The sequence below is a fragment of the Adiantum capillus-veneris genome, chromosome 29, assembly GCF_014529385.1.
Source record: "Adiantum capillus-veneris isolate H3 chromosome 29, ASM1452938v2, whole genome shotgun sequence".
Classification (NCBI taxonomy): Eukaryota; Viridiplantae; Streptophyta; class Polypodiopsida; order Polypodiales; family Pteridaceae; genus Adiantum; species Adiantum capillus-veneris.
This window is the reverse complement of record NC_140959.1, coordinates 24465711-24491286: the sequence shown is the minus strand read 5'-3', so window position 1 is coordinate 24491286 and position 25576 is coordinate 24465711. Positions and strand designations below refer to the sequence as shown.

The window sequence follows — 25576 nt, the reverse complement described above, 5'->3', positions numbered from 1 at the left end:
TCAGTCTAATGAACTCCAATTTGGACCAAAATTGACTAGGAGGCTTGCCTCAGGCTATACAACACCTTGCTATGCCCACAGTCAGTATCTGGCTTCAATTTCTTGCTTTAGACATCCTACACGTAGGATGTATTTTTCATCAGAATGGCTTTAAATTCAAAGCACATGCTCTCCTTGAGGTGCTGATCACTTTGGTCTGCTCAAAATTAGGTTTGGGGTGCAAAATCACACAGATGACATCCTACACGTAGGATGTCTTTTTGGCCTGTTTGACCCCAGACTTGACCCACAGCTTCCCCTTGATGTCAGCAACCTAATGGTATGCTTAGATTTTGGTTTGGATTTCAAAAGTCCCCAATTTTAGCTATTCTAGCCTTTTTCAGTCAAAAGTGCTAAAGTTTGTTTTGAACAATTTTCTCTCCCAAATGAGATGAAACCTCTCTCAGTCACTCAATATATCATGCAGATCATGCTCATGCAGCCATCCTATGGTTTTGGTCTTAAAATAATGCTTTGGCACAATTTGGGTAGGATGTCTAGCAATTTCAATCTATCTGGCCTTATCTTGTAAAGATATGGTCAAATTTCCACTTTCCAGGTGAAATTAGAGTAAACCCCAACTTCTGAACACACTGGTCTACTCAAAATTTTAGAATTCCCACTAGATTAGCCTGTAGACATCCTATGCGTAGGATGTCTCCTGGCTTAAAATTAATTTTTTTTCCTGATAGAAATGCTCCTGATGCTCTGCAGCTCTATAAGAAACACTCACAGTAACTTTTGGACTTCACTTCAGCTTTCGAACACACGTTTGCGTCTTTTACAACTTTGTGATGAATCTACCAAGCAAGTATACATGCATGAAGTGCTCTAGATCCTGAATCATGATGTCCTACTTACTCTACTCCTACTCATCATGTGAAATGGTGATAATGGTGTTTTGGTTGCTTTCTGGCCTCACACGGACTCTCAAGCTCTCCTCTCACAGCTTCTACCACTCCAACTCCTACTCAAGAACTCAGCTAATACCTAAAACTATCTCAGTCTACCTAAATCTACCTAAGTCGAAGGATCTAGGCAAGACACACGCTCCCTAGACTCCCTCTAAGACCTAGAGAGTCCTCCACCCTCTGATCCTATCTAAATGTAAAATGAGACTTTTGGCAAGCCAAAAAATCCCTATCCTCAAGGACTAGTCTTGGTCACCTACCTAAGGTTTTCGTCCCCGACAGCGGCGCCAATGTTGGACGGATACGTTGCGACGGACGTCAGCACAACGAGAACTCACCTAACAAGATTTGTCAGCTAAGGATGAAGCTCGACCCGCAGGCACGTGGAAGCAAGCATAAGGTGTCAACCTACACTCGATCGACTCCTAACTAATTCCTACAGAGGTCTCTGTCCAATGTCTAAGTCACAGCCTTCAGGAGTGCATAAGAGGAAACTTCCTACAACGCTTTCTAGAGCCGAACACCCAACAAACAATCTCAAAACACCATAGAACTTGAAGGGGACCCTACTCACACCATTAGGTCGCTCTCCCTAAGATCTATGAACCAAAACCCCAACCCAAAACACCTAGTGCAAAATCATGTAGGATGTCTGGCTGAAATTTGCAGGTCTTCGTTTCCAAAATCTAAAGTGCTTAATGTGTAGCTCTACTCAATGTGAACGCGTGGATATGCTGCAATGCAAAATCGGACAATGTATGCTCACCGAATCACCAGATGAATCTGGTAGATGGAGCTCGCAAAACCTGAACGTATGCACGCAATGTAGGTATCGGCACGTAGCTCTCGTCGGGGGCAACACGTTGCACTTCTCCACACTTGATTCCGACCACCGGTGCACACGTAGCATCAAGATGAAGCTCACACTCTCTCTCGTACACAGTACGCTCACTCACAGACTTCAAAACTTTTTTTAAATGACAAAGGTTTTTTTCATTAAGGTCAAAAGTGGTATAAATACCTTACAATTCTCAAACCCTAAAGTTCCAAATTAACCATCTACTCAATCTAAATGTCAAAACTAGGATATAACCTGGAAACTTCTGTAAGCCCCAATATTTACAAGGTGAAATGTCGGGTTTCCTCAATAAATGAATAATTACAAAAAATGCTAATCTGCCGAGCAGTCAATTTTCGTAGGGTGTGTTCAGCTTCTAACACTATTGATACACGAAATGAATAATTACAAAAAATGATAATCTGCCGAGCAATCAATTTCCGTAGGGTGTGTTCAGCTTCTAACACTATTGATACACACAATTTTTTAAAAGGATTCATCTTAATACTTGTTTAATTGCTTGTTGATTTGTTTCAACTGACAAAGACATAATTCAGGCATATAGATGTGGAGAAGTTGGAGCATGAGTTTGCCGCATGGACAAAGGATGCTCTCTACCTTTGACAAGTTTTTGTCCTTTCACGAGTTTTTTTTTTCTTTTGCCACATTTGAACATTGGCATTCTTGTATCACATGATGTTTTATGATGTAAACATTACTTGGATGGAAATTTAATGGAGTGCTTTCTTGAATCGTTCTTTTTCAATGTGATCCAGTTTTTTGAACATGGTGTGATTCCATGTTGATGGTGTACTTGTGTGGCATAAGAGTGAAAATTTGTTCTTGTAGCACAAGTGTCTTGGAATAATGGAATTTGTCTTGACCATTGTGGAAGTGTCGTGAAGCAAATGTTGTTACATAAAGCAAATATCTAAACATAGTGGAAGTGTCCTAACATAGTTAAAAACATGGATCCACATAGAGAAAAATGAATTAGTGGCATTGCAATCATCATGGTGTAATGAGAACATCATTATATAATGCAAACCTCTTAGACCTCAAGTGTTGATTGCTCCAAGTACTTACCAATAATCACACATGGGGACACCAATGAGCCACCCTATAGTAATCTATAACTCCACTTTGAGAAGACCCCATGGTCACTTAGGGGAAGAGCAAACCCAAGTGATCAACGATGCACAGTTATGCAATCCCCATGTGAAGTACTATTTATTTTCAAGGGATGTTCGGGAGAACCAAGAGTGAATTTTTTGTGAACCCCATGTGATCCCAAGAAATGAAACCTAAGAGAGCAAACCCAAGTGATCAATGATTCAAAGTTATGTGATCCCCATGTGACCTACTAGTGATATGCAAGTAATATTGAAGGGGCCCAGAAGTGGTCTTCTTGTGAACCCCATGTGATCCCAAGAATTGAGAACCAAAAGCAAACCCAACTACTCCGTGATCCACAGACATGTGATCCCCATGTGATCTACTAGTGATTTGCAAGTAATGTTCAAGAGGTCCAAAAGTGATTTACTTGTGAACCCCATGTGATCTCAAGAATTGAGGCCCAATGACAAACCCAAGTGATCAATGATTCATAGTTATGTAATCTTTAAGTGAACTACTAGTTATTGCCAAGTAATATTTAAGAGATCGAAACGTGAACTCCTTGTGAACCCCTTGTGATCCCTAGAAATGAGGCCCAAGAGCAAACCCAAGTGATTAATGATTCACATTAATATGATCCACAAGTGAACTACCAGTGATAGCGTAGAGATTCAAAAGTGATCTAAAAGGTATATGCAAGTGAACTAATTGTAAACTCATAGTGAACTCGTAGTTATTTCTAGGAATAAAAGCCGAGAGGACACCCAAGTGAGCAAGAATTCATAGTGATGTGACCCCAAGTAATCAAATGTGTGAACTGCTAGTGATCCAAATGAAATTCTAGGTGAACTCAAAAAGATCCAAAAGTGAAATTAAAGAGATCACAAGGAATGAGGATCGAGAAGGTACCCATGTTAGCATTGATACACAGTGTTGTGATCCTCAAGTAATCATTTAATGAACCTTGAGTGTTGCAAAAGTGAACCTATATGTGATTACCAAGTGAACACTCGACATCTAAAGGACCAAAGGATACAAATTTAGAACAACATGAGTGTCTCAAGCATGTAAATGACCAGAATTACACAATCACAAGCCTCCATTGAGAGGCCATGTCATTAAAAAGAACCCCCCCTTGCTCTTGAGCCAAATTAAAGTGTCTCTCACCATTCTCCACATCACCATAGGTGCAAGCTACAATTCTTGCCATAATATGGGTTGGTATATCACATATCTTTATCATTTTTTTGAGTAAATGCTGCTCGCTCCCTATGGAGGCATGCCTTGATGTTAGGGGCAACAAAGCATGTCATGTAGAGCGTGTGTAATTGATTTGTGGATCCACCATGTTTAGTGTAGCAATGTGGACACCATATGCGAGGAGCATTGTCGAACCTTACTCTATAACGGTCATGTTGGTGCTTTCTCCTCAAGACGCCAGTCATTCTTGTCGGCTTGGTGGGTTGAGGTTGGAGGCCTTGTGTCCCCTGACTTGGCACTTGGCACACACCATGACCAAGGCGAGTTTGGGTGACCTGTGCCTGTATTTGTTGAATGCTTCCTCTTGTTGGCATCTCAATCTACTTGGGTGAAAGAGTATTTAGCTTCAAGTTGTTGTTTGAAGGCCTCATTCTGAGAAGAGCTATTCTCCTCTAGGCCACCTTTAATTTGTTGAAGAATATGTCGAACATTTTTGATGCATATCAACACCTCATGTTGACTGGTAGTGCTACTAGAAAGGACTTCCTCATTAGGTTTCTCTTCCACTATTTGAACATTCTCAAACATTTTTATCCTCAACACTCTCTTGGATCCCTTGGCCATAATCTCTATCCAATCTTGGAAGTATGGCACACAAATGTTTGAAGTGCTTTTCTATAATTAGTCATGTGGCATAGACGTATTTATAAAGGCTTGCAAAATCAGGACAATCACAATAGATGCTTTGCAAGCTTACACGATACCATATTCTTGGCGTGGAACCACTTCGTATTTCAAAATTTAATGTCATTTCATTGAGGGTATGCAAAGAGGAAGGATCTTCCTCATATTGTTGTAGAATTTTCTCCCCCTCTCGTAGCCTTGTGGTCTGATGCTTTGACAATTCATATATGTTAAAGCGTCTGAGTCGGCTGCAACACACCTTGTGCTTATTAGCCACCTATGTTGTGCAAGATCTTCTTTAAAAAAGGGCATAGTTACCTATTTCTTGTTTCTGTTTGAAGAACTCCAAATAAAGTCCCCCCCATGCAGGTTTCACTACTTGAGTCACCGACAAGGGCATGGATCAAATCCAAGATTGATATGTTGACTTGGACATTCAACAAAGTATATTTTATGTATTTCCACAATCTCTCAACCAAGTTTGTTGTATCCACATTCCCATGATTAAACATCCGATCAAACTTTGGCCACTTTTTGCGCCAAGGGCAATCACTCCCACACCAACCATTCATCACATATCTTTGCACACTCGTGAACTCTGTGTAGTTTTGAAGGAGCCCTTGAAAAGGTTGCTCAAACTCAGCCTCTGTGACACTATGCATAAGTGCACACATGGAAGAGTAGAGATGTTCGCACATTAGCTTTGTTACCTAAAGCAAAGAGTAAAGCTCCTGTGTTGCATGAGCCCACAAGTAGGTATAGAAAATGTTAGAGTTCTTACATACCTTTGGAAGAAGGTTCTCCACCCAAGCTTTCTTAGCATGGTACCAACATAGAATGATATGACCAAGAACTTGTTTTCAAGAGCCATGGACGTCATAAACCCAGCAGTAAGGGTCCTTCTCCACCACCTTATGAATAGCCTCAAGCTCCACTGGTGATTTATCAATCACTATTGACGTGGGGCGCACATTACTCAATCTTGCAAAAATTGTCTTTAGGGTTATCTCAATTGCGATTCGTTCTTGGTTAGTTCCTGTGTCGTTGGTGCATAGCATGAGCCATATTGATAAACCTACACCATTTTGATTAGGCAAAACTACAACATACAATGGAAGGCCAAAAACGTTTGTCTTGAATGTGCTATCTATTGCCCAAGAGTTGTGTGTAGAAAATCTCATGGCCATGTCTAGCATCCATTTATCTTGAATAACAACAATATAGGGCCTTTGATTAGGATCTTGTGCAGAGGGATTACACGGTTCGCAATAACACACCTTCCCTCGACTTTGTAAGTTACAAACCTCGACCCACATAGCACTCCAATCATCTTTAGAAATCTTTCCTGTGAAAACAAAAGAAACAATGTTACTATGTAAAAACAATTGCAATAATGCTTAATCTGTAACATAATATGAGTCACCTTGATGTGTATTTGGTAAGACATCATTGAAATTTTCCTTTGTATCATAAAAAAGTGATAAATTGCTTGGTCAATAGCTGAAGATCACTCATATTGCAGCTTCTCTTTAGACAAAGACATTTTTGCGACATGTCTTGTTGTACCCACATCGAACAAACCTTCCATGCAACACTCAATAACATTAGGATGCACGGACAAATGATACAAATCCCCTCTTGATCCAAGTATATGCCCCTCATGAATATGGTAAGTGGATATGTGTGCAATCTTTGAGGCATGTCGATATTGAACTCTCACTTGGAAAGGACAACCACATCTCTTGGACCTCCTAAGCTGCTTCACAGTCCCACTTCTACGGGTCGTTCTTCCTTTTTGGCATGCATAGTCAACTGTATTTGTGCTTCCACTTTGGCTCTCATATGAGCGAACCTTAACTAGCCTCACCTTGTGTTGAACCATAATCTCAATTACAGATTGCTCCACACATAAAATGTCAACACTTTGACGTTCATGCTTCATGGCATCCTTAATATCTTTGGTGACATGCATTGATGTGTGGCACTCATTGCCACCATCGGTCTCTTTTTCACACCAACACCCACAACTTTCCACAAGGGCCTTCACATATGCTACGGGTATCCCTTGTTGCTTGATGTCCAAACACCACGTGGTCTTCAAGTTTCTAATTGTGTCCTCATAAGTGTGGTGAGAATTATTATCTTCATGAAAATGACATTGAATGATAATACTCTCCCATTCTGCAATGGGTGAGATTTTCAAAATTGGGGGAGTTGTTGTGCACAAACACCAAAAGCCTTCTACATTTGTCCTCAAACATAACCTGTCTTTCATTCTTCTCCACCTTTTTAAGTCAAGCATGCCACTTGGGGTCACATGCCTGCAATTTCTTTGGGCTTGGTAAATGTTCTCCTTGAAGTGCAAGCTTCATCAAATTATAACTCGATTGGCAAAAGGAGTAAAAAAAAGGAGACACATACTTGTACGGATCAAGTGCAGAGAATCCATGTAGCCCATCTTATTTCTCCAAGCCAAAAAAATAGGTGTCAAGGGAATGCGTGCATGGACTACAATACAATCTTTCCTCATTATCGCTGCAATTCTCACCATCTTTGTCACTAGTGGAGAAAGAACTCGAACCACCATTTGAAAGGGCATCTAATCATTGGAGGTTTCCTCCATCTATCTTGCACTTGAGTCTCAAAATCCATAAAATCCTTATGTGCTTGAGCCAAATATGGGGTAATGGTACACCCCCACCGAAGATGCTTGGCACTCCAAGTTCACAATATGTTCACTTGACGTTTACACAATTGTTCACAAAGGGATCACATGTGGTTCACTTGAGATTTAGACAGTTGTTCACAATGGGATCACATGTGGTTCACTTGAAGAACATAATTATAGCTTCAAGTAGTTCACATGGAGTTCATTGTGGATAGTTCATGGAGAAGCGTGAGAGAAGGGTGGGTTGAGAAAGTGAAGGGGCTAACTGAAATAATACTAATGTTTGTGTGGCTTACTGGCACGACGGCTATCACTTTAAAAAAACACACAAACGTTAGTATTAGTATTAGTGGCCGACCTTAATCACAAAGCCACTGACGTGGCTTTCTGTGAAGGTCATCGCCTGTTGGGATCGGAGAGCACACACACAGAGAGCCAGCACGAAGAAGGAGATAGACACAGTGTGTGGCGGGGCGGTACTCACACTACAATGTGTAGTTGTGAGTATAGTTATTATGAATGAGTGAATGAATGGCTGTACATGGGCGGCTGAACAATGGGCAGCCGGGCACACGGGCCTTTAACCCAACAATCTCCCACTTAAAGGCAGTGTGCCTTTAAAGTGGCCAAAGTACAACAAAAGAAGTCAAGCCATACCCATCAGCGATCTACAGTGTGCAAACCGCTGTGAGGGTAACGACTTCGTGAGTAGATCAGCAGGGTTATCGTCAGTGTGTACCTTGACAAGCTCTATGCGCTTGTCCTCTAGCACCTCTCGTATGAAGTGATACCTCACCTCAATGTGCTTTGTCTTCGCATGGAAGACAGGATTCCGTGCCAACGCTATGGCACTCTGGCTATCACAATGTAGAATCGGAGCATCACCAGCCATACCAAGATCTCCCACTAGTCGTGAGAGCCATACGGCCTCCTTGGCAGCCTCAGTGGCAGCCATATATTCAGCCTCTGTAGTGCTCAAAGCAACGCATGGCTGTAAACGTGATGCCCACGAAACCGGTCCACCTACAACTGTGAACACATAGCCGCTAGTAGACTTCCTCGAGTCCACTGACCCTGCATAGTCTGAATCTGTATATCCGCAAACAGACATATCCTTCTCACCATAACATAGAGACAACTCTGAAGTCCCTCTCAAGTATCTGAGAATACCTCTCACTGCATCCCAATGACTCTTGCCCGGGTTAGACATGTACCTGCTAACCACACCAACTGCATGAGCAAGATCTGGACGCGTAGCCACCATGGCATACATCAAGGAACCAACAGCTGACGCATAGGGAATCTGAGACATCTCTGTAGTCTCCAAATCTGTCTGAGGGCAGTCATCATGGCTGAGTTTTACATATGGAGGCAACGGGGTACTAATGGCCTTCCCCCCTTCCATATGAAAATGCTCAAGCACCCTGTCAATGTACTCTTTCTGACTAAGAAAGAGCAACTTGCGAGAACGATCACGAGTGATCCGCATACCCAAAATATGACTGGAATCCCCAAGATCCTTCATGGAAAAGGTCTCATGTAGCCTATGTTTCAAGGCATCCACATCAGAAATACACTTCCCTGCGATCAGCATGTCATCCACATACAAAACCAAAACAATAAGACTACCATCTGCAGCCTTGCGAGTATAGAGGCATGGGTCCTCATAACTGCGTACATAGCCCAATGAACTCATGAATGCATCAAACTTACGATACCATTCACGAGATGATTGCTTCAGCCCATACAAGGTCTTAAGAAGCCGGCATACCATCTTCTTTGAACCATGAATAACAAACCCACTTGGTTGCTCCATGTACAAATCCTCGTGCAAGTCCGGATGTAAGAAAGCTGTCTTTACATCCATTTGCTTCAATTCCATGTCTTCTGTAGCTACCAAAGCAAACAACATACGCAAAGTAGAAATCTTCACCACTGGGGAGAAGATCTCGTCAAAATCAATGCCCTTCTGTTGCTTGAATCCTTTAGCCACAAGCCTTGCTTTGTACCTAGGCTTTGCATCCATTGAACACAGTTTTATCTTGTAAACCCACTTGCATGGTAGTGCCTTCTTACCCTTTGGCAAAGGAGTAAGCTCCCACGTTTCATTTTGGATCAACGAATCCATCTCTGACTGCATAGCCTGCTCCCACTTGAGCTTGTCAACACTAGACATGGCCTCATCATAACATGATGGCTCCCCGCAATCAGTCAACAATACATAATCCATAGAAGGCACAAAACGCTGAGGCTGTCTTGCACGCCGCTCTGAACGCCTCAAAGACTATGCAGGAGGTGCATCTGGCTGTCCCACATCTACATGATCTCCCAACAAGGGCTGATCTGGCTGTCCCACATCTACATGATCTCCCAACAAGGGCTGATCTCCCACTTGAGGGTCAATGGGCTGCCCACGAGCAGCCATGGGACCATCATACCGATGACCATCCTCCTCAAATATCACACGCCGAACCTCAACCGTTCGCGGTGATGCTCTATACATAGAGTCCTCATGAAAAACAACATCATGGCTGTGCACAATCTTCCTGTCAATAGGATCCCACAATCGATAACCCATCTCACCAGAGCTACCATAACCCAAGAAGATACATCTCTTGCTCTTTGGATCCAATTTGCTGCGTTTTGCCTTAGGTACATGTACATAAGCTTCACAGCCAAAAGCACGAAGGTGACCATACGAAGGTGGCAAACCTGTCCATACCTCTTCAGGCACTTTGAAGCCCAAAGGAACACTAGGTGAACGATTTATCAAATGTACAGAAGTGGCAACAGCTTCAGCCCAAAATCCATTTGACAAACCAGCCATAGAGAGCATACTACGGACTTTTTCCTGTATAGTCCTGTTCATGCGCTCTGCCACACCATTTTGAGGAGGTGTATAGGGAGCACTAAGCTCGCGCCGTATACCCTTCTCAACACATAATGTTGTGAAAGCATGAGACATAAATTCACCCCCATTGTCCGTACGTAAGCACTTCAACTTACAACCTGATTGGTTCTCGACAAGAGCCAACCATTGCTTAAATATATCAAACACCATATCCTTCTTACGAATGGGGTATGCCCATACCTTCCTGCTAGCATCATCAATGAACGTAACAAAGTACATAGGACCTCCAAGAGAAGCATTGGGCATCGGCCCACATACATCACTATGCACCAAAGCTAGCTTTTCCAAAGATCTGTGTGGAACACTTTTCTTATGAGAAGACCGAGCATGTCGACCATAAAGGCAATGCTCACAAAACTCAAAACCACCAAAATCTGAAACGGGAATGTAATCCGCACGTGCCAACAACTTCATACCTTTTAGTGACATATGCCCCAAACGCTGATGCCATAAAGAAGCAGGAGGTTGCTCAGTGATCCCCACAATGTGATCAGCCACACTAGCTACACAAAGAGAATACAACGTATTCCTCTTAGCACCTTTAACCAAAACAAGGCTGCCCTTAGTGATCTTCCAACCTCCATCACCAAAAGATACATTGAAACCAAGTGAATCCAATTGACCCACACTAATCAAGCTTTTTGCAAGAGCCGGCACATGACGCACACGCTGCAAGACAAACGTAGTAGAGTTTGGCATAGCCAAATGAATATCCCCAATGCCATGAATCTGCATAGAACGCCCATCGGCAATCCTGACAGTACCTGTGCTCGAAGCATCATAGTCATGAAACCACGACCTATGAGGCGTAACGTGAAAAGAAGCACCACTGTCAATGACCCAATCCATAGGCATACTACGCTCATGAGTGAGAAGAAAAGCGTCATCAAAATAGGATGCAAGCAACACATCACCAAGCTCTTCACTAGTAGCACTAGTCGGAGCACATACATGGTCATCTTGAGAGCTACACTCTCCCTGTGTTGCATTTAACTCCTCAATCTTGACATTGGATTTAGGCTTGTCCTTAGCATCATGGTCTTTCTTCTTACCATCTCCATTTTCCCTTTTCCACTTGTAGCAATCCTTTTTGAAATGGCCTTTTCTACCACAATGGAAACATTCCACATCCTTTTTACTTGTGCCTGCACGGGACCTGCTTCTAGATTTACCCCTGTTGGACTTATACTTGTCCATAGTCCTGCCTCTGACAACCATTGCACTAGAAGACTTATTACCTGCATTATTCTTTCGATTAATCTCTTCCGTGAGAAGACTAGACTCCACATTAGTACTTGTCAACTCATTCGCAGGAACCGAGTTACTTATGGCTGTCCTAAATGTGTCCCATGACTCAGGCAACGTGACAAGTAAAAACATAGCTTTTACATTTTCCTCAAACGTAATTTCCTGCGTAGCAAGTTGGCTGAAAATTGTATTGAACTCATTCAAATGCGCATTCATGGAAGCACCTTCCTCCATTCGCAAATCAATAAGCTTTTTAATCCAATACACCATAGAAGCAGCCGAATGCTTATCATACATATCGCAAATCCGCTGCCATAGCTCATAAGCTCCACCCTGTGCATCTTTCACATTGTAATAAACAGACTTTGAAAGGGAAAGCCTAATGGTAGACCTGCACATCTCATCCAACTCCTCCCAATCATCCCTCTCCATGTTCTCTGGCTTAACTCCCTGCAACTTTAGAGGTCGAATCTGTTTCTTCTGCACCAAGGCATCCCAAATCTGATCTTTCCAATATGAGAAGTTAGCACCATCCAACTTCTCAATATTGAAAACTGTGTCCTCTTTAGTGCCCATTACAACAAGAATGCAACAATGAGAAACCTGTAACCAACCAACAAACTGCCACAACAAAGTAGTGTTGCAAATCTGACAACACCTGCTGCAGAGTGCTGAACCTTCCAATGCCAAGCTCAGAAAAACCTTCTGCTCTTTGGAAATGCGCGCGTGCGCGAAACCAAAAAACGGCAATGAAACAGCAGCAAGTTTCAACACACTCAACAATGATGATGAAGCTCTCAATGCTCTCACTACCAAGCTCTGATACCACTTGTTGGGATCGGAGAGCACACACACAGAGAGCCAGCACGAAGAAGGAGATAGACACAGTGTGTGGCAGGGCGGTACTCACACTACAATGTGTAGTTGTGAGTATAGTTATTATGAATGAGTGAATGAATGGCTGTACATGGGCGGCTGAACAACGGGCAGCCGGGCACACGGGCCTTTAACCCAACATCGCCGAAGTCGGGGGAGGAAAACACCATCGCAGTGTCGACAACGTCGACGAGCGTATGAGACGGTCGTGCGAACGAAGCAGAGAGAGCCCACACCGCGCGCGCGCGCACACACACACACACACACACACACACACACACACACACACACACACACAGAGAGAGAGAGAGAGAGAGAGAGAGAGAGAGAGAGAGAGAGAGAGAGAGAGAGAGAGAGAGAGAGCTCCTCCACGTTCGTGTTCTTCCAACACTCGCTGCGTTTTCCCCCGCACGAGAGAGAGAGAGAGAGAGAGAGAGAGAGAGAGAGAGAGAGAGAGAGAGAGAGAGAGAGATGTACAGAGTCGAGAGAGAGAAAGCGAGGGGGGGGGGGGATTTTTTTGGGGGGCGGTTTAATTTTCCCTTCTATTTTGATCAAAATAGAAAGCACCCCTGCTTTCAATTTGGCAAATCGACAGGGCACTCTTGACTTAGCATTAATTCAGATTCTACATAAAGCCACCTCCACGATGTGGGCGCTTTAATGGGTATGCAGACTATTGCACTTAGCCGGGTAGGAGATTGAGCTTTGGGTATGGTGCTCAAAAGCTTACTTTCAGATAGCTCTAGCACAACGAGCCGGACGGCAGCTGGGCAGCCAACAGTTGATGCTGAGGAATCTTCCCTTGCTGGCTGGCGATATTGAGCACAACCTCTCCGGCAGCAGCTCGGCCAGCGAGTGAAAGAGGGTTGCAGACTTTTGATTGGATGGCAGGAGGCTGGAGACGTTGCCGGGGGAGGTGAGGCGTGGGCTACAGCGGCCAGCCAGCCACTTGCCGGCCAAAAAGAGCACTCGACACGTATGCACTCGCCCCTGCAAGATTCTCTTTGGCTGGCCGGCTGCTCTGGTTGTGCTCGTGCTAAGAGATGTGAGGAGAACCGTGCGCGCGTGAGGCTCAAAATTTTCTCTGCAGTGACCTGCTGGCATGTTACAGTTTGCTGTTTGTTGAGAGAGCATGTACATGCCTCTGCTAACCCTCATGCTCTCACTACCGTTGTTCCACTTTCTGTGCTTGATCAGTGGGGTAACATAAGATCCATGCACCTCAATCGCGTAATCTGTAAAGAACAGCACGATGTGGTTCTTTCCATTAATGCCCCCCCTGAAGAAACAGAGCTTGTCTCCTTCCTCAAGACCTGCTCCATACATAAGGATCTGCGGAAAGGCAACAAGTCACATGCTCTTGCTCTCAAGCATGGCTTGCTTTTACACAGCATCTTCATTGGCAGCGCTCTTGTCAGCATGTATGCCAAATGTGGCTCGCTTGCAATGGCGCAGCAGATCTTTGATGAGCTTCCAGATACAAATATTGTCTCTTGGAATGCCCTTATCACAGGATTCTCCCAACATGGCCGTGGTGAGCAAGCATTGAGTTGTTTCCAGCGCATGGTAGATGAAGGTCTCTCTCCTAATTCAGTGACCTTTCTCTGCATTCTTAAGGCGTGTGGGAGCCTAGCAGATGCCAACATGGGTGATCGGATTCATGCAGATATCATCAGACATGGATTTTTGGGACACAATAATGCGCTTGATACAATGATTGTGGACATGTATGCCAAGTGTCGTGAACTTGCCAAGGCGCAGCAAGTGTTTGATGGGCTTCTTGCACGTGATGTAGTTTCTTGGACTGCACTTATCACAGGATATGTTCAAGTTGGGCATGGTGAGAAAGCCCTTGACTGCTTCAAACAGATGCAAGAGGAGGGTTTGTCTCCAAATGCAGTAACTTTATGTTGCCTCCTCAAAGCCTGTGGTAGCATAGGAGCAGCCGACGTGGGTAGAGAAATTTATGATGAGATAAACAGAAAGGGTATGCTGAATGGGGACAATGTGCTCGGCACAGCATTGTTGGATATGTGGGTGAAGTGCGGTGCACTTGCAGAGGCGAGACAAGTGTTTGACGAGCTTCCCGCACACGATGTTATTGCTTGGAATGCACTTATTGCAGGATATTGCCAACATGGATATGGGGATGAAGCTTTGAGCTGCTATGATCAAATGCAACACGAGAAGATTTCCCCAGATGCAGTGACCTTTGCTTGCATCTTGCAAGCTTGTGGCAGCATAGGAGCTGTGGAAAAGGGTGAAGCTATACATTTAGCAATTATCAGAAAGGACCTTTTAGGGGGAAATAGTGTGCTTAGCAATGCATTGGTAGATATGTACACCAAATGTGGTGCACTTACAAAAGCACAGGATGTCTTTGATGAGCTTCTGTTTAGGAATACCATTACATGGAACACACTGATCACAGGGTATTGCCAGCACCAGAAGAATGAGGAAGCTCTTCTCTGTTATGAGCAAATGAGACATGAAGGGCTTTCCCCAGATGAAGTGACATTTGCGTGCATTTTGAGAGCATGTGGTGGCATAGGTGCATCTGAGAAAGGCGCAGAGATACATTGTGAGATGATTAGAGAGGGCCTGCTGGGAAAAGTAACCAACTTAAGGAATGTATTGGTTGACATGTATACTAAATGTGGTGCATTTGAAAAAGCACAGGAAGTGTTTGAGAAGCTTCTTGTTCAAGATGTCGTATCTTGGAATGCACTTATGGCAGGTTATGCTCAGGCAGGAGAGTATAAAGCTGTATTGAAGTCATTCAACAGGATGCTAGAGGAAGGTATACAGCCAACCTTGGTAACATTCGTTGTTCTACTTAATGTGTGCAGTCACTTAGGTCTAGTTCATGAGGCCCAAAGGTACTTCGACACAATGAGCACAAGCTATGGAATCAGCCCAACTAAGGAGCATCACACTTGTATGGTAAACCTCTTCAGTTGTACAGGGCACTTTGACAAGGCTGTGGCAGAAATTAAAAAAATGCCCCCTTCGGATCATTTTACAGCGTGGTCTACTATGCTGAGTGTATGTAAAAAGTGGGGGAATGTGAAGCTTGCGAGGATTGCCTTTGATAATGCGGTGCGGTCAGATGAAAAGTCTGCTGTGGTGTATCTATGTATGAGCAGTATTTATGCCGCTGCCGGCATGAAAGATGATGCTGACATGGTTGAAGCTATGAGAGTAAGAAATGGAGCTTGGAAGGTGCCAGGAAGTTTTAAATCGGATGATCTTAGTGGTAATGTACCCTTACTATGTTAAGCCCCTGCTGGATGATGAGCATGGCTGCAGATCACGGGGGCAATGCAGCAGATGGATTGGGAGCTCCATGCAGAGGTATCAAAAAGAGGGGGTGGTGTGGCCATGGCAGCATCTCTCTCTCTCTCTCTCTCTCTCTCTCTCTCTCTCTCTCTCTCTCTCAGCACTAACTTGCACGGGCTCTTGAATGAAGCCCGGTGGTGGGATCTACAGAAGGAGAACTAGGACACATGTGTCAAGGTGATCGCGGCCGTTTGGATGAAGAGTCCATTACATGGAACACACTGATCCCATGCCCTTCAAGGTACACGTGCGGTCGTGATGGATAGGACGTGAGGCTCTTAATGGGCAGGTCATAGGTCCCGGCTGCGAAGTGGCGGATGTCAACCGAATCGACTTTTTTTGTCCGATCGCCTGGTTCAAGATGCGCGCTTTCAACTCCACCGTTGGTCCCATCATCCCCGCTCCCCCGGTGAGAAATTCCAACAGCTTGAAGGTACATTTCTCAAAGCAAGATTTCACCAGCTGAATTTTGGGTACTGAGGGGAAAACTCGAAAGAGACTACTGTTGAGGATCGGTCCCCATGCTGCCCACAACTGTCACAGAAGACGCTGTAGGCTGTCAACCAAAAATGCTAGGGAGGGACTCGGAAGTACGCGGATCAGTCCCCCCTCTGTACATGGCTGGCTGCCTGTGGCCAAGGGCTTCCCACAAGGGCCACCCTGCTGGGCTGCACACAATGCCTCAGAGAGGTGTCCCCCTGCCCGATGTATGCTCCCAAAAGCAGCCTGCCCCAACCCACACGTCAGTCCCTATGACCTACAAAAATTAAATTTAACCCAAACACCAAAGAGTATGGGGTTCCAATGAAATGGAATAGGCGGATTGAAAGCCTCCTCCACCATAGTTCCCCACAGCTTTCCGTCATTTAAAAGCTTGTTGGGCATGTGTTGTGTTGTCTAGCCTTTAAAACAATGCAAAACAATTATTAATTCAGTAGTCTACAACAGGCCCTTTCAATACAATCTTTTTCTATGAATTATCTGGTGGGGGGCATTGCTTCTCATACGGAAGCTCTTTTGTTGCTCTACTAAAGATTCTCCTAGCAGATTTCAGGTTCAGGATTACCTTTTGAATAGGTTTCAGGTATGAAGGTGGCAAGTTTGAAGTGGAGGGGATGCTTTTTTAGGTTTTAGTCGAAGGTGGCAAGGCTGAAGCAGAGAGGTCTCAAGACATATGGTATACTAGGTGCCTTTGTATGCCTCCTTACTACCTGGCACGCACTGGTTGTACCTCATGACTATTTGACACCCCACCTCTGAGGTGGGATGAATGGTCCCAAAGAGGCAGGATTGGATGCACTTTATCTGGTCCAGGATCAAACCACAGGTGAATGCCAAGCAATCCCCTTTAAAGGTGAACTCCAAGTAAACTCCATGTGATCCCAAAGTGAATACCAAATGACAAAATGCTTTTGATGAGCTGTGTGTTTAGGATGTCGTCTTTCAAAACATCTCAGAGGCCCTCTCTTGATGGGGTCAGTATGACTTTCTGAAGAACACCACACTATTGTCGAGAAGGAAAGTCTGGAGCAAGCTTGCATCATTCTTGAAATCCTATGCAATATCGCAACAGTGCAGTCTCGAAGCCAGCATGGCACCTGGTGCACTGCAGAAAATGAAAGAGCACTGATTTTGTGAGCATTTCTATGTATCTGAAGGTCACCCCACGTGCATATGAATGGGGTAGTGGCAAGGGGCATGGAGGGAGGCTGGGATGCTGGCCATTATGTATGTCAAGTTTGGTGTCCTTCTCAGAACACAAGTCATTGATAAGCTTCCTGTCCGGGTATCATCTCTTGGATTCCACATTCCGCAAACTACAAAAGAAGCTCTAGGTTGTTTTTTGCTTATGCAAAGTGCTATCCAGCTAATGTGGGCAGACAAATACTTGATGAGATCGCTAGTTCGTGACGAGCTTGTCTGGGACGGGGCCTCTTGGAATGAATCAATCGCAGGATATGCTCAATTAGGGTAGGGCTGGGAAGCTCTGGGTGGTTTTTAAAGGATGCAAAGCAATGGTTTCTCTCTAGATGGGGTTACTTAAGCTTTGCATTTTAAAGGCATGTGGCATTATGCTATAAGTTCACATGGCAAATGAAGACACGATGTGAGTGTTGGTCACGGTCTCTTCAAAAAGACATCCTTGGCAATGCTTTGGTTGACATGTATGCCAACATACTTATGAAAGCGCCGCCAATCTCTGACAAGCTTCCTATCCAAGATGGGGTTTTCCGGCTACATTGATTGCAAGATATGCTTGACCAGGGCAGGGTTAGGAAGCTGTGTGTTGTCTTTGGTGGATATGGAGGGAGGGCTTCTCTTCAAATGCAGTTTCCTATGCTTGCATTTTGAAGGCATGTGGCATTATGATCATGCAAGCCATTGAAATAGTAAACAAATTTATAATTAACCAGGGGCTTTTGTAAAAATAAAAATTGGTGGGGTAGAGCTGGGAAGCTCTGGGCTGTTTACAGCGAATGCAGAATGAGGGCTTCTCTTCAAATGCGATCACCTATGCTTGGTTTTGAAGGCATGTGGCATTATGCAAGAGGTTGACATGGGCAAGCAAATTCTTGATGAGATTGTTGGTCAAGGGCTGTTGAATGAAAAAGAGTTGTGTTTGGCAATGCTTTGGTTGGTATGTGTACCAACCGTGGTGTCCTATTGAAAGCACAAAAACACCTTGAAAAGCTTTCTATTGGGGATACCATACTGTTTTGGAACATGGTCAATGCTCATGCAGATATTTGGTCAAGTCGGATGCCCAAGAAGAATGCAGACTTACGGAACACACTGGTCAGTGTGTGTGCCAAGTGTGGTGTCCATCGCAGAGCACGTCATTGATCAGCTTCCTGTCCAGGCTGCCATTTCTTGGACTCCACTAATTTTAAATGAGAAAGGTTCCTTCAATGCTCAATCATCCTATCCCGCTCTTGATCCCATCCCATCCCATGCCTGTGTGAGATATAGCTTAAGCGTTTCGAAGGTATGATCATTTATGTAAGATGTTGACGTATTCAAATGGGCATTCCAACAATTCGTATCAGAGCAGGTTGTGTCCTCCCGGTCATAGTGTCCAGCACCTCCTTGCTCACTTTCTTCCATTTAGGTGAGCGTCCAACAGGTTGATAAATGCTTTGGATAAGCTCGTAGACCTTGATGTGCTCAGAATTTTGATTCAGGCTCATTTTCCCCTGTATTTTTACTACAGGTAGTATTGTACACACAATTTCGTCCTTTTGTGCAAAATTTTTGTCGGTGCAATTTTTTTGCAAAATAGATCCCTTACAGTCGTCTTCGGGTTGTGCTATATTGCTGACGACTGAGAAATCTTGTTGGGATGTTAGAGATGCATAGGCTCCTGTATTGATTGCATTATTTCTGAAGCACACTATTACTCCTCACATTTGCTCATCAAAATCAGCAAAACAGGCTTCGGATACTCAGGCTCGTCTTTATGCAAGTCGAAATGAGGTTAAAATTGTATTGCTGCATAAAGAGCTAGAGTCAAAGGTTATACAAGAGGATGAGGACTGCAAACCTATTGCTACTCTAATGGAAACATATTCAAAATTGAATTTGAGTCTTCATGATGTTGGAGATCTTGCAGATGTCGCTCTTTATCTGATCGATATTGGATGCCTTAATTATGTATGCAATATGAGACCCACTATATAGTTTACGTTCTCATAGGTCAGCAAATTTATGCATAGTCCAAGGTCTAAGCATTGACAAGCTGTTAAAAGGATCTTTTGCTACTTGAGTGACACTTTACATATGGGTTATATTATCCCAAGGGGGGATCATTGTCACTAGATTTGCATGCTTTTTTGGACTCATATGGGACTGGTTGTTATGACAAACAAGTGTCTACAAGTGGTTTCTGTTTCATGCTCGACAGTTTATGCATATCATGGTTAAGCAAGAAGCAACCTACTGTTGCCACTTCCAGATGTGAGGCTAAGTATAGGGCAGTCTTCACAGCTACAATTGAGTGTGTATGGCTCAAACGTCTTATGGTTGATTTGGGTATTAGACCGGATACACCGCCAATATCATCTACACTAATAGTGGCAATTGCGAGAAACCCGGCTTTTCATGCTTGCACAAAGCACATTGAGGTGCATTATCACTACGCCAGGGAGAAACTCTCAGAGGAGAGATCAACTTGGCTTATATGCCGACACATGACAACCTTACAGATCTGTTTACAAAGACATTGCCTTGTGAGAAGTTCGAAGCGTTTTGAAAATCTTTGCGTTTGCTTTTCTTTGTGGATTGATTATGTCCATAGGGAATGGTACTTATGTATACACTATGTGCTAGCTCTCCTTCATCACATCACTCCCAGGAAGGATTTGTTTTACTATATATGTGGTAGTGATGTATGTGAATACACTTAGGATCGTCGAGACATTTTTTCTCTCACTAGGACGTTTTTTCTCCTTGTGCATTGTATATATAGGGATGTTTCTTTTCCTATGTATTATATATACGTCCATCACTCTAGGGCTATCTTATCTTTCTATTTGCACACTTGATAATACAATCTTTATTGTGTGTTTTGAGCTTCTTCATCTTCTTCAAGCTGTGTGTGCATCGTTGCAATTCTAATTCCGGACACCCATCACTTAGGGCTATCTTATCTTTCTATTTACACACTTAATGATACACTCTCTATTGTGTGTCTTGAGCTTCTTCATCTTCTCCAAACTGTGTGTGCATCCTTGCAACCCTAATTCCCTGAATTATATTAAATTATTGATGTTTAGTATAAACATCTGGTAAGTTTCCTTATGGATTTTGTTGCACATCACTCACACAATCCTCCCCTTGAAACACACCAGGCATATGACACATAGTACACATGCCTCATCTCTGACAAAAGGAGATGGAGGAACTCACAATCCTCCCCTACAATTTCAATGTTAGGGACTGGGTCTTTTTCTTTGAACATTTTGACAATTTATCCAAAATCTGCTTTAGATACAGCTTTGAGAGGTACAATAGCTTAGTTTTCATTGTCCAAAGGTCTTTTAATATACATTAGTTGTGTGCAGATGCTTTTGAGCTCGTTGATAAGATAAGAGATATCTTCCTCAGGCTACATGACCAATCCATAGAGTTGTATTTTTTATACAATCTGAAGTGCACGAGCGAGAGCGTGTTCGTGTGTGTGTGCAGAAGTGGAGAAGAGATAAGAAGAGGAGTCACAGCTTGTGGAACCATATCACAATAGTGATTAGGGCTATAAGTCCTTATTGTTTTTATGTAGAATGAATGGTCATTGTTAGTTCCCGGTTAGTGTCTAGCTGCCCAACACACATTGGGCTTTACCACCCTAACAACCTCCCACTTAAAGGACAATGTGCCTTTAAGTTGGGTTGACAATGTATATACACATGCAATATAGGTAGAAAATGATAATAATCATCCACCCAATGTCCATGAGTTTTAAATAATGTGCAAACCAATTTGAAGGTAAGCCCTTTGTTAGAAGATCATTAGGATTCTCACCGGTGTAACCTTGGCAAGGTACAATTGCTTGTCCTCAAGCACTTCGCGAACGAAGTGATACTTCACATCCACATGCTTTGTCTTTGCATAAGACAACGAGTTCTTTGCCAATTGTATATCACATTGGCTATCACAATGTAACACATGCACCTCAACACTGATTCCCAAGTCTCCCACAAGACCACCAAGCCATACAACTTCCTTGCAAGCTTCTGAAGCTGCAACATATTCATCCTCTGTAGTAGACAAGGTAATGCAATCTTGCAAACATTATTTCCATGAAAAAGCACCTCTTGCAAATTCAAAGAGATAGCATGAAGTGGACCTTCTCTTGTCCAAGTCTCTTGCATAATCTTCATATATGTAACCCATTACACATGCTTCCTTTCTTCTGAAGCAAATGTATATGTCTTTTGTGCCTTTCATTTCCTCCCAATTTTTCTTGCGTGGATTTGACATATATCTACTAAACACTCCCATTGCAAAATCAATATTAGGACATGTAGCAATCATAGCATACATCAAACTCCCAATTGACTTTGGCCATTTTAGCTTTTTCCTCTTCAGACTTAGGGAAATTCTTTTTAGAAGATTTCACATATGGAGGCAACAGAGTACTCAGTGCCTTCCCCCTCTCTATAATGAAACACTTGAGCACTTTATCAATGTACTCCAACTGATGCAAAAGACAAACTTCTTGCATCTGTCGCGCCTAATGCACATGTAAAGGAGATGGCTTGCTTCACCCATGTCTTTCATTTCAAAGGTCACATGTAACTTTGAATTCAAGGTTGAAATCACATCACTGCTTTTCCCAAAAATTAACGTGTCATCCACATAAAGGACCAAACTTTATTAAATTACCAAGGTGGACATTGCCCAAATTGAAAGAGTCCTTGTAGTCTTCTTCTACTCATCTGTTGGTAAAAATCAATCATGTATTAAATCCCGTTTTCTCACTAACATAATCTTTGGGGTGGACTCAAAATATCAAAGCATTACTCTTATTTCATATGAAGGATCTATGGTCCGTAAGCTTGATTTGTGTCCTCGTATTGTTAATTTTGTAAATACGATAGTGTAGATATTATAGTTGTGAAGAGAGGCATATGATACCATCTTGCCATAGTTTATTTCAAAAAAGAAAAGCCACGAGTATGAATGAATATAGTTGTGAGGGGAGTTTTTTCTCATGGAAATTATTCTCACATATTTCTCTCAGTTTGTTTGACCATAGACATCATGGGGAAGTGTGGCCTCCTTTATATCAAACTACAAAACCTAGCTTACATCATGGGGAAGTTTGTCCTCCTTTATATCAAACTTCAAAACCTAACTTATTTATTTTAAATACTGGGCCTAATGTGATATTACATTTTGAAAAGCATCTCTTAACAATCTCTATTGAAAAGGGAAACTTGTATTTAATCTAGAAAAACAAAGAGTGTATACTCCTTCCTATGTTTTTAAAAAAAACTCTCATTCGAGCTAGATTTGTATTAACTTAAAATAATACATGCAAACCCTGGCATATCCTTTGCATAGGGGCTTCTAGAAAATAGAAAAAATTCAATTCAATGGATGCAAATATCCATAAGGGATTTGAGACTATTGACCCTAAACAAACCCTTACAACATATTAAAAACTTTCAAAATACCCGTTATGGACTCCTACTCTTTCTTGTGGAGCTTGCACTAATGATTCCTTTTGTTATGGATTTGCCACCAACAAGTCTCCAAAACTAGATCTTTGTCAAAAGTCTCACACTTCTTTTAAAAGAGTAGCACAATTTCTGGACTGCCAGACTGTCCTTAAGATTGTAGCTCTTACTATATAGAAATGTCTATTAGGAGATCCTCATTATCGATGCATCTATAGCCCATTGCAAGTTTGTGTCTAAAGAATGGGGTGTCCAAATGTGTGTATATCCATCTACAAACCATGACCATGAAGCCTTTGATTGCCGAACATCCCTATCTGGATACATGTGCCTTTGCATAAGCCTCTCACTTTTGTCTTTCCCCCGGTTGACATGAATCCAAAAAGAAATTTCCAAAGGAAAATTTGTCCCTCTCATCACATTTGGCCTTCCAAATATTTCCAATTACTTGGCTACTGTTAGCGGGTTGCCGCGACGGACGTCTGGAGGATAGCTTTTTGTTACTAACATAATGTCAATATGCAAGGAAGCGAATCGGGATGGGGCACAGAGACTTAATGAGAGTGTCCATCTCACCAAAGTGAACTTAGAGGACTATTCATACTACTACAAAAGCAGATCAACCACTTCCTAGTCAGAAAATCAGTCTACATCCAATCTCACTGCTCTAGGTCATCAAGCCTTTTCAGCATCCAAACGAATTTGGAATGCAACGAAACTTAACAAGAGGTATTGCAACACCTTAGGGCACATTCCTACCAAATTCAGTAGCCACCTAGGAAGGTACATAAATCACGATCCATCCCAAAAAGTGTGCAAAAAATTGAAACAGAACTACACAGAAAGGTCCCCCTTAAGCATAGAAACACTTTTCCAACGTCAAAACATAAAAAAACAAGCATTTAAGACCTCAAGTCAATGCATTTTGCTTACAAACAAGACGTAGTGAACCTCAAAAAAATTGAGAATGATTACACTTAGATTGTAGACCAAGAGACAAGGAACACAATGTGCTATTCACAATCAAATTTTGATAACCAGACAAGGAGAAAAGCAGATTACAGCTTGTAGCAGCAAAGAGCTCTCACAGTCGACATCCAATTTCTCCCCAAGATAATGATTGTGTGTTTTTCAAAACTAAGGGTTTTGACTTAAGAGCTAGGGGGGACTTTCCCACGGCCATTCGGCCACTTACATAGTGTGTAGGCTCAGAGAGGCTAAGAGGGAATGACAGAATATATTACAATTGAGAATCCTCATTAGCAGAATTACACCGCTTCTCTTGAAAAAATAAGTGAGTACAACAAAGTTTGTTGTATATCTTCCTTTTACGTGTCATTCTGCTGTGTCCACCAAACATTCCCCCCTTCCTATTCATTGCACGTCCTTGTGAAATCTGTCTTTGACTGTATTCTAGTAGTTGATCAGTCTCTTTTCTAGCGCCCCAATGAGGTGCCTGAACTTTTGTGCCCTTGCCTCGATCTCCACTTTTGTCGCCAGCTCTCTGAAGGGATTATTGCTGAGAGTGCTCTGGTATGCTATGTGTTGAGTTGATAAATCTTTGGTCATGGGATTAAATATGGAGGAGTCTACCTCAAAGAATCCTATCATGAATGCCTCTTTGAAGGTCTACATGTAGTGGGAGGGCAGGAACATGACTCTCGCATATAATCCCATGATGACATTTTTGCTTGGGATTTCTGTTTCCATATTCCAGCAGAGCCCTCTTGTGCCTTCAACAAAATCTTGCCAAAGATGCTCTGCTGCTTCTATCTCATTGAATGCCGTAATGTAGGTGATTAGCATCTTTGCAATCTTCACGAGCATCTGGCATGCGAGATCTGGTATCTCCTTCATCATGTTGACGACCCCCTTGAGCGTCTGAACCATATACTTTTCTTATGGGGGATTTTTATTGCTTGGCTTTGTTATGACTGGGTAATTCAACACTGCTGGTCTTTTGATTTGCCATGAATAAAAGCTTTCCCAGGATCGCCGTCTGTTGATAGGACAGTAAGTTGGGTCGATCCTGATATACTGCGGAGCATTTCTATAATATGTTTCATCTGTTGGACACTGCTCACATCATTTCTTACGCCACAGAGATTGATTGTTGATGATAGTCTAAATTTGTAGCGCAGTGACATGAAGATCCTTGTTATCCCCTCTTTTGTTTGGCTCAAGACATTAGGAAAAAAATGGACTCTCCATGGGCCTTGTAAGAATCCCTAATTTCAAGGAAGCCTGCCAAGATTAAGGGGGACAAAGGCTTTGAATGGGGCTATTTTGGTAGGGTCTCCTCCACCTTTGACCCCTAAAAAGGTAGGGGGAAGGGAGGGGGGGGGGGGGGGGGGGGGTAACCACTTAAAAAGTAGGGAAGGGGGGGTAAACCATTTGAAAAGTAGGGGGGTAGAGGTTCTTCTCTCTCTAGCTTTTTGGCCAACTTGTAAGTGGCCTCTTAACTCTCCCATGCCACCTAATCAAATCCGTGGGTCAAAGAGGTTAAAAAAATGATTTTTTCAAAAACTTTCAAAAAAACTCTATTCCCCTCTAAAAAGTACCCCCAAC

At 42.9% G+C, this 25576-nt stretch overlaps 1 protein-coding gene and 2 pseudogenes across 1 annotated transcript; 1 reads left to right on the top strand and 2 right to left on the bottom strand.

Annotated features, from left to right (window-relative positions):
- Positions 1–5648: 5648 nt before the first annotated feature.
- On the bottom strand, positions 5649–6760 carry LOC147418913 (uncharacterized; annotated as a pseudogene).
- A 13-nt stretch (positions 6761–6773) lies between these two features.
- LOC147418911 (uncharacterized) lies at positions 6774–24868 on the bottom strand (annotated as a pseudogene).
- On the top strand, positions 13260–16640 carry LOC147418912 (pentatricopeptide repeat-containing protein At3g53360, mitochondrial-like). The gene has a single exon (XM_086505325.1). It carries the CDS (start codon positions 13470–13472, stop codon positions 15768–15770), a length of 2301 nt encoding a protein of 766 aa, XP_086361451.1. The 5' UTR covers positions 13260–13469; the 3' UTR covers positions 15771–16640.
- Positions 24869–25576: the final 708 nt, after the last annotated feature.

Bases quoted from the DNA above. Each gene is read 5' to 3' on its own strand.
- LOC147418912 (XM_086505325.1), top strand. From the start codon at position 13,470: ATGCACTCGCCCCTGCAAGATTCTCTTTGGCTGGCCGGCTGCTCTGGT.